Genomic DNA, 9,219 nt, shown 5'->3' on the forward strand with positions numbered 1-9,219 from the left:
ACCCGCGGCACCATAGCTTTGACACCCTTGGTTTTTAAAGTATACCAAGAAATTTAAAAATTGATGAAGAAGCAGAGTTTGTGTCACACATTTTGGACACGGATAACGTCAGAATTGAGGGGGAACCGTTACGGGGCGTCCATTTGTGGCTCGCCGATTGGCGATCAGATCGGAAAATCCCGACACGTTTGAGTCCTCCGACGGCCGCACCCAGAGAAGCTTTTGCCGCCGTTGTCGCTCACTCGGAACGCGCCCGCATATCTTTGTGAACAGTGCGCTGGTAAATACACGGTGACGGGCGACCACGAGAAGGCTTCCCCTGGAGAAGTGGCGGTGAAAGCGGGCGACGCGGTGAAGCTGGTGAAGGAGGGCGAGGACGGACAGTGGTGAGCCGGGTCGGCCGTGGATCGCCGGGCCGGGGGGTGGCGGTTACCGACGGCGAAGGTGTTTGTTTACCGCAGGCTGGTGCGTAACCTGAACACCTCGGCGGAAGGGTGGATGGCCTCGGCTCATTTGCTCAACCTCGTCTCGAAGTCCAAGTCGTGCCAGTCGCTCACCAGCTCAGGTACTCATTTTGAATTGCTTAAGATCCAAATGAGATCCTCATCGGCCTCCTTCCTCCTTTTTTTGCGTCGTCTTGCTTAGCTGACAAACGAACAAAGTCAACAAGAATGACAACACCGTAAAAATAGTTTTTGCCGAAGCCTACAAATTGTGTTTAAGTTGAATGTCACTTTCAAAAAAAAAAATCAAATATTATTATATTATATTTCACAGGCTGTACAAATAAATACCACCACTATGGCCAAAATTTTAGGTTTTATTCTTTAAAAAATATACTGAATATTACTGGAAGGGACTGTAACATTATGCACAATTTGAGCATTGAGATTGTACTTAAATATCTATCCATCCATTTTCTTTTGCCGCTTATCCACACGAGAGTCGCGTGGAGTGCCGGAGCCTTTCCCAGCTGTCAACAGGCAGGAGGCGGGGTACACTCTGAACTGGTCGCCAGCCAATCGCAGACAGACAGCCCCACTGACAATCTCACCTACGGGCAATTTAGGGTGTCCAATTAATGTTGCATGTTTTTGAGGGCGTGGGAGGAAGCTGGAGCGCCCACCCGGAGAAAACCCAAGCAGGCACGGGGGAGAACATGCAAACTCCACATCGGCGGATCGGGGATCGAACCCGAGTCCTCAGAACTGTGAGGCCAACGCTTTGCTAGCCGATCCACCGCGCCGCCTGTACTTAAATTTATGGAAATAAAAAAAACTCGACTTCAAATGTGATGAAATGAAAATGTCCAAAATACAAACCGTCCCAAAACTTGAATCCAAAAGTGTTGTTCTTAAATGTTAAACCCATTACTGTTGTTGTTGCTTATCCTCACGAGGGTCAAGGAACAATGTAATACCACAATGCATCATTTGCAGGTTTAATTCTGCGATTGTCACATTTGACAAGAATGAGCCCCGTTCCACGCTTTTGACTTTTTTTTCCAGAAATTCAATTCATAATGACTTTTACCTGCGTGAACGCTCATGTCACATCTTTATTGTTTTGGAAGCTCAAATTTAACATGTGTTTGTTTGTAACAGAAGGAAGCGGATCAGGACACCTCAGCACATCCTCCAGTTGCAGCGAAACCTGCACGCCTTTCACCGACGCCAAATCTTGAGCCGACGAGGAGCACCACCCACCCCCCGCCCCTCCGTTTTGCTGTACACGTGAATATTCATAATTAGCCGTTAAAACCAGCACATTTGCAGTCATCCGCACAAAAGCATCCTGCGGCCTTTACGGGAGAAGCGTAGTTTATTTTGAATTTACGGTACTGATACTTGATGGTATGTCAGAACCACGTTCGAGACGTAACGGGCCAGCAGGACTGATCTCACCTCGTGTCCATTCGGTGGACCCCGACACGCAGCGGATTTAGCTGCTGTGTTACATATTTATTTCCAAGATGTGCGCGATATACACAAATGTCACTTTTACTTCCAATATCATATTTTTTTACGACTTGTCTGTCCCTCGCTGTCATTAGAATATTTTTCCACCACGTTTGTGTCACGTGTCCACCGCAACACTCTGCGAAATGAAAATGTGTATAATCAGAGGTTGACTTTGTCCAGCGCTAACTTATTCCCCTCGTGCTCTGATTGTAGATATTGTTCATTAACGCCTGTCATGAGATGTTTATTATCGGAGCTGCTATATTGATAAATGGGAGAGATGAATGTTTTGGTCCAAAATGTGCAAATCAACCCCAGATCTAAATCCCTGAATGATCTGAAAAGACGCGTACGAGCGAGCCAACCCACAATACTGACCCAGTTCTACCAGTCCTGTCAGGAGGAATGGGGCCACGATTCCAGCAGAGAACTGACAGAAACTCGTGGGAGGTAACCCAAAACCTTTGACCCGAGTCACGCAGTTCACGGGAAATGCACGTCAACACTTTTGACCTTTAATGATATAAAATTCTCAATGAAATGATCTCATTGTGGCATTTAACAAAATGAAATAATTTGACGGACCTGAAACAGGAAAGCTTTCGTCTGTTTCGACTCCAGACAGACAAAAAAAAAAATATATATATATATATATTATATATATATATATATATATATATATATGAAATGTGTTTTTGCACAGTGGATGTAAATTTCTGGTTTCAACTTGATAAAAGGCTCATGTTTTGGATTTTGTGTGTGTGTGTGTGTGTGTGTGTGTGTGAGAGAGAGCGAGAGAGGATGTTTCAAAATAAAAGAATGAATCAATATGTCAACAATTTAATCTGTTCATCGGGTCGTAGCGTATGCTCACCACTTCTTTCTCCGAGTACTCAAGTTTCTTCCCACTTTACCCAAAAATAAAATGTATTTTCGGTTGCGTTGATTGAAGGGTTAGTCGATCAAATGTGTACATATTGATTATGAATTATAATTTTGCTGCAGGAGGCTGGGAACCGGTCCAACGTGTCAGGTGTGGTTGGCTCCGGCTCGTCGGAAACTACCGAAGATAAGCGCTACAGGAAATGGATGAATTTAAAAATAACTTATTAAATTGCACAAATCTTTTAAATAAATAATATACTCGTTTACAAATACTTTTTTTTTTGTGTAAAAAAAAAAAAAAGCAGGGAGATAAAACCAACTAATATTGTTACCGCATCGCGAGACTTTCGAACATAAACGCCACAGATATAACTAAACCTAGATGACTCAGCGCGCTCTCGTTGGTGACCGTTAATCACTTCTTCGGTGACCGATTATCATGACGTTTCTCCGTTTGTCAAAGCGCGAGCATGTTCTATTAATAAACTGATACAACAGGCAAATATTTTTTTTCCCAACCCATGAAAATGTTTGCCCCCACTAGCTTAGCGTCGCCGTGTGCACTCACCTCACAGGGGAGAGTCACGACTCGCAGTTGTTCATATCTGTGGCGGCCCGCACCGAAGCGCGAGAGTTTCGCTTTCCTGACAAAACCAAAGTTTAATGGAGATGGTCCCCAGTCCCAAATTACGATGCCTGCTTTGCCAAAGGAGCGGAGAGACCGAAGTCACCGGGCCACTGTTGAGCAAAGTCGATGTCACAGCTCACCAGAACTGTTTGGTAAAATTTTTTAATTTTTTTTTTTTTTTTTGGGGGGGGGTTAGACACTCACGTGACTATTTGGGAAATTCAAGTTTGCGAGCGTCGTAGATTCTCCGGATTGACAGCTAAACTGGTACAAATTATCCCCAATATCGTGCGAGTATTTATGCATATTCATAAAGGAATACATTAATAGTGGAGCTCTGCAAAAGCCTTTCTGCAGCTAACAAAAGATGCAGTGTATTTTTTTTTTTTTTTAATTTAAAACTTAATGGATGGGAAGTGAAGACACTCTTTGTTTGCAAGCGATTCTTAATTAAAAAAAAAAAAAAAAATCAGTTTTCCATGACATGTCTCCCTTGGAAGTATTTAGTTGACGTTGTTTCCGCGCGGCAGTTGTTCTCTTCAGGTATTTACTGCACCGACTCCCCCCTCTTTGACGACCTCTTCGGATTTTCCGTGGAGGATGTGATGGACGAGGTGAAACGCGGAAGCAGATTGGTGGTTAAACTACAACTTTTTTTGTTCTCCTCCGACGCTAAGCGATCGTCGCGCATTCTGACGATTCTTTTGTGTCAGGTTTGTGCCAAATGCAAGAAAAGAGGCGCCACGGCCGGCTGCGAGGTGAAGAACTGCAGCAAATGCTACCACTACCCCTGCGCCATTGAGGACGTGGCAGAAACCGTCGTGGACAGCGTCAAAGGCAAATATCAGTGAGTTCCGTCCGCGTCTGCTCCGGTCCGGTCCGGTCCGGCCGGCCGCAAAATTGCAGACAGAATCGAATCCGTACGTGTTTGTGTGCGTACCTGTCAGGCTGTTCTGCTTGAAACACGGGCCAGGGCAACAGCAGAGTAAGTTGTGGCCGTCCTCTCGTCCGCGATGAACTGGATCTGGTGTCGGGACCGTCGTAAGAAGTTGTTTGTGATCAACAGGAAAAGGCCCTTCCTCAAATGAAGGCGACCCCGCCGGGTCCGCGTCAGACGCTAAATCGGGTTCTCAGTCCAAGGTTTGTTGTCAGCTTCACACGTGTTGCTCATTCAGGTTTATCTGCCAACCCTTCCATCCGTCCATTTTCTACCGCTTTTCCGGGTCGGGTCGCGGGGGGGGGGGGGGAGTAGCTTCGGCAGGGATACCCAGACTTCCCTTTCCCCAGCCGCTTCTTCCGGCTCTTCCGGAGGGATCCCGAGGCGTTCCCAGGCCAGCCGACGTGTCCTGGGTCGTCCTCGGGGTCTCTTTCCGGTCGGGACGTGCCCGGAACACCCCACCGGGGAGGCGTCCGAATCAGACGCCCCGGCCGCCTCATCTTGGCTCCTCTCGATGCGGAGGAGCAGCGACTCGACACCGGCAACCCTAAAAGAAAAATAAAATATTTGAGTTGCGCTAAGTAAGGCAGCAAGAACGGACTCGCTGCTGAGCTCGCGTTTTAAAAAAGTACAACATCACAACGACATCCGCAAAGCTGCCCACAGATGACAGTCGCTAAGTGGAAAAGCAACCTTAGTCGTGCAAGAATAGGAAAGTACCGTAATTCCCGGCCTACGGAGCGCACCGGGTTATAAGACTCACCCGGTACATTTGGAAAGAAAATCCCGTTTGGTACTTACATAAGCCGCAAGTGCCTACATTGAAACACGAGATATTTACAGAGACGGTACACAGAAAGAGTTTTCAAAGTTTTAATACCTTAGCGTAGCTTAACATAGCAACAACACGGTAGCACGAATAGGGCTGGTTATAAAAAAAAAAAAAAAACAAACCGAAATCAATCAGACGCGGCACTCGCGTGTTGCCGCTAAGAGGGCTGGTTTTAAAGAAACCTACTGGTAAAAATCACTGAGACACGGCAGTAACACAGCAGCAACAGCTCTGACGGAAACGGTTAATAAAAACTTGCTTAAATCACGGAGACACGGCAGAAACATGCTAGCTCGGCGCTAATGCTAAAACTGTAGGCCTGGGTTAAAAGATGTTCTTCCTATTGACCTGGAAAGGTTTGGAAAACATGGAAGATGAGTTTACAAATGTATTTACAGCTATTGTAGCCTGTCCATAAAATTATTGTACTTTTTTTTGGCTTTTATTTTCATTTGATTTGCTGAGTTTACTGTTTTTACTCTCCTATTTGAAACAGAGAGAACTGATTCTCGCTGACGCGTAAGTCTTTCTTAAAAGCCGTACTCGCTTTTTTGTTTTTGCTGTGCAAGACATCGCAATTCTACGCATGGGCCTGCATGCTCGCTTGTCACCCTTTAGCGCCCCTTTCCGATGTTTGCAAGGTGTGTCTTTTGTGCTTGGGTCGATGTGAACATTTCAGTCCAAATCAGTTTCATATCTGGGACACAAAACCCATCTCCTTCCTGAGCAGAATGATGCCTGGACATTCCAATGGTGTTTATACCTTTTTATATAACTGTTTGAAGAAATGAACATGGCACCTTCAGGCATGTGGAAATTGGACCCAAGGATGGGCCATTTGTACAAGATATCAAAAAAAGTTTCTTTGTTTTTTTTTGATATCTTGGCCGATTTCTTTGGAGTCATCTACAGGTTGTTTTTCAGAAGATTCCTTATTTGGGTATTCTCAAATTGTTTAAAGGCATAGTAATCTTATTCCATGTGAATTTCTGACATTTAAGTTCCATCCCACTGGGACCCGCTTCTTCACTTCCTTACCACAGTCACCATTGCTCTGGATTGTTGATCTCAAGTATTTGAAGTGGTCCAGCTTCGCTATCTCTTCTCCCTGGAGCTTCACTCTTCCCCCCTCCGCCCCTCTCGTTCACGCACATAAATTCTGTTTGACTTTGGCGCTAATCTTCATTCCTCTCCTTTCCAGTGCGTGCCTCCATCTTTCTAATTGTTCCTAAGGCCTGCTCCCTGCTTCCACCGCAGATCACAAAATCATCTGCGAACATCACGGTCCGAGGGGATTTCAGTCCAACCTCGTCTGTCAGCCACAGCAAACAGGAAGGGGCTCAGAGCGGATCCCTGATGCAGTCCCACCTCCACCTTGATTTGTTCTGACACACCTACGGCACAATCTCACCGCTGTTCTGCTGCCCTCATACATGTCCTGTACTATTCTAACATATTTCTCCGTCACGCCAGACCTGCGCATGCAGTACCACAGTTCCTCTCTCGGTACTGTCATGGGCTTTCTCGAGATCCCCAAAGACACAATGTAGCTCCGTCTGGCCTTCTCGGTACTTTTCCACGAGCATCCTCAAGGCAAATACTGCATCTGTGGTACTCTTTCTACTCATGAAACCATACTGTTGGTCGCAGAAACTTACTCCTGACCTGAGTCTAGCCTCCACTACTCTTTCCCATAACTTGGTTGTGTGGCTCATCATCTTTATTCCTCTGTAGTTTTTACAGTTCTGAACATCTCCTTTGTTCTTAAAAATGGGGACTAGTGCACTTTTCCTCCATTCTTCCGGCATCTTCTCTCTGGCTAGTATTCTATTGAGTAACTTGGTGGAAAAACTCCACAGCCACCTCTCCAAATAGCTTCCATACCTCCGCTGGTGTGCCATCGGGACCAGCTGTCTTTCCATTTTTCATCCTGTTCAGTGCCTTTCTAACTTCCCCCTTACTAATCACTGCCACTTCCTGGTCATTCACGCAACTTAGCACACTACTGGCACCAGTCAGCATATTCTTTTCGCCTCGCCTCATAATTTTGGTGGTGCTGAATGAAATAAAGTTTGATCTGATTTCACATCGGTGGGCGGCACAGTTACAGAAACGGCTATTTGAATTTAAAAACAAACCAAAAAATGAATTGTCCTAACATTTGCGTGTTGCAGGGAGACCAACACACCGTCCAAAAAGAAGAAGATTTTGTCTATTTCCTCAAGTTCAGGTTGTGGCTTTTTCAATTTCATAGAGTAAAATGTTTTCAAATACAGTACCAGCAGCTCCATTGTATTTCATGTATTCGTCTGGTGTCCCTCAGGGATGCATGTCGAGTCCCCTTTCCCATTCTTCTCATTGATTGATGTCTTTTTTCCTCTGAAGGCGAGGAGGAGGATCCCGGCAAATCTTTAGCCCCCATTCAGGACTCCGATTTAGACGAAGATTTAAACTTAAAGCCGTGCCCCCCTGTAAGTGGCGCCATTTTCAATGCGACATCATTTGAAGATGACATTTACTAATGAAATGTCCATTTCTCTCCCCCGCCCCCATCCACATTTTTTCCTGCGCTTGTCAGGATGGAAGGTACGATCACGAGTCTTTGTTTGTTTTAATGTTGTTTGGTGCTTAGGTTCAGTTGGTTTAGGGCAAGGGGGCCGTTTAATCCCAACGTTTTCCATCTAAAATAAACATGAACTAGACTGAACTTTTATACCGAGACCATCGCAGTGCCCGAAGCCTCACGTTCACCGATGGGCACCAGCTGCTGTGCCCACTGGGAGCAATTTAGTGTTCGGTGTCTTGCCCGAGGACCCTTCGGTCTACTGCCGCTTTGGCCTAGATTATGTATCATTTTTTAAAAATTTGATATTGGTTAAAATCAATGAGTATATTTCTCATTTTTAAACAGAAAATACCGTAATTCCCGGCGTACAGAGCGCACCTGGTTATAAGCCTCACGCAGTACATTTGGTAAAGAAATACCATTTGGTACATACATAAGCTGTGTAAAAGTCGCAAGTGGCGCTAACACTAGCGCACCGCTGACAGGGCCAGTCCAAAGAAAGAAAAAAAAAAATCACTGAGACACGCCAGTAACACAGCAGCAACATGCCGTAAAAGTCACTTCCTTGGCACATATATTCCCGTTTCACTGTTACCTTTTCCGCTCGAGTGCCCCTTGTGGCGCTGACAGGCCCGGTTAAAAAAAAAAATTACTGGTAAAAATCACTGAGACACGCCAGTAACACAGTAGCAACACGCTAGTACAGTGCTAACGCCGCCGCAGCACTAACATGGCCGGTAAAAGTCACTTCCTTGGCAAAATATAATAAAACCGGTAAATATCAATGAGACATGCCAGTAACACAGCAGCAACACGCTAGCACAGCGCTAACGCTAGTGTGGCACTGACAGGGCCAGTTAAAAAAAAATACTGGTAAGAATCATTGAGACACACCAGTAACACAGCAGCAACACGCTAGCACAGCGCTAACGCTAGTGTGGCACTGACAGGGCCGGTTAAAAAAAAATACTGGTAAGAATCATTGAGACACGCCAGTAACACAGCAGCAACACGCTAGCACAGTGCTAACTCTAGCGCAGCTCTCACTTGACCGGTAAAAGTCACTTCCTCGGCACATATATTCCGGTCTCTCTACCTTTTCTGCTCGGGTGCTGCCTTGCGGCTGTTAAAAAAAAAAAAAAACGCACAAATTAGCCACATCGCCGCATAAACCGCAAGATTGAAAGCGTGTGGAAAAGGTCGCTGCTTGTACGCCGGAAATTACGGTAAACAAAAAATACTCAAATTACTCCATTTTTTCCCCCTTATTCAGTACTGTGCCACACTTGAGTAAATAGTTGGAGTAGTACAATTTCATCAAGTTCATCTTATTGATGGGTTTCTGTCAAAATTGAGCATTTTTACTTTTCTTGAAAAAAAAAAAAAAAAAAGTCATGTTTTGTGTCATAA

The 9,219-nt window shown here is 45.2% G+C and overlaps 2 protein-coding genes across 12 annotated transcripts in view; both read left to right on the plus strand.

The window, feature by feature from the left end:
• LOC133511772 (guanine nucleotide exchange factor DBS-like) overlaps positions 1 to 2,605 on the plus strand; it is a 35,380-nt gene extending 32,775 nt beyond the window's left edge. For 7 of the 8 annotated variants that reach the window (XM_061840682.1, XM_061840678.1, XM_061840683.1 and 4 more), the window contains 3 exons: positions 274 to 386; positions 462 to 565; positions 1,605 to 2,605. In XM_061840682.1, coding sequence (XP_061696666.1) covers positions 274 to 386; positions 462 to 565; positions 1,605 to 1,684 — 297 coding nt within the window. In that variant the 3' untranslated portion in view covers positions 1,685 to 2,605. The remainder of the gene's footprint in view (positions 1 to 273; positions 387 to 461; positions 566 to 1,604) is intronic. The other variant, XM_061840679.1, reaches the window with a different exon arrangement.
• Positions 2,606 to 3,169: 564 nt separating this feature from the next.
• Positions 3,170 to 7,796, plus strand: phf11 (PHD finger protein 11). 4 transcript variants are annotated; one of them, XR_009798031.1, is made up of 9 exons: positions 3,174 to 3,626; positions 4,005 to 4,109; positions 4,188 to 4,321; positions 4,422 to 4,459; positions 4,541 to 4,614; positions 5,740 to 5,762; positions 6,501 to 6,811; positions 7,418 to 7,473; positions 7,629 to 7,710. XR_009798031.1 is itself a non-coding variant. In XM_061840688.1 (8 exons), exons 1-8 carry the CDS (start codon positions 3,510 to 3,512, stop codon positions 7,763 to 7,765), a joined length of 663 nt encoding a protein of 220 aa, XP_061696672.1. In that variant the 5' UTR covers positions 3,170 to 3,509; the 3' UTR covers positions 7,766 to 7,796. The 4 variants fall into 4 exon arrangements, 2 of the variants coding, with proteins under 2 accessions (XP_061696672.1, XP_061696671.1); XR_009798030.1 differs by having other exon boundaries at positions 6,501 to 6,854; positions 7,629 to 7,679; XM_061840688.1 differs by lacking the exon at positions 6,501 to 6,811 and having other exon boundaries at positions 3,170 to 3,626; positions 4,005 to 4,088; positions 7,629 to 7,796.
• The last annotated feature ends 1,423 nt before the right edge of the window (positions 7,797 to 9,219 follow it).

Source organism: Syngnathoides biaculeatus, chromosome 14 (genome assembly GCF_019802595.1).
Source record: "Syngnathoides biaculeatus isolate LvHL_M chromosome 14, ASM1980259v1, whole genome shotgun sequence".
NCBI lineage: Eukaryota > Metazoa > Chordata > Actinopteri > Syngnathiformes > Syngnathidae > Syngnathoides > Syngnathoides biaculeatus.

Bases quoted from the DNA above. Each gene is read 5' to 3' on its own strand.
- phf11 (XM_061840687.1), top strand. From the start codon at position 3,510: ATGGAGATGGTCCCCAGTCCCAAATTACGATGCCTGCTTTGCCAAAGG. The intron at 3,627-4,004 runs GTAAAATTTTTT...TCCGCGCGGCAG, and splicing joins CAGCTCACCAGAACTGTTTG to TTGTTCTCTTCAGGTATTTA. The intron at 4,322-4,421 runs GTGAGTTCCGTC...CGTACCTGTCAG, and splicing joins AGCGTCAAAGGCAAATATCA to GCTGTTCTGCTTGAAACACG.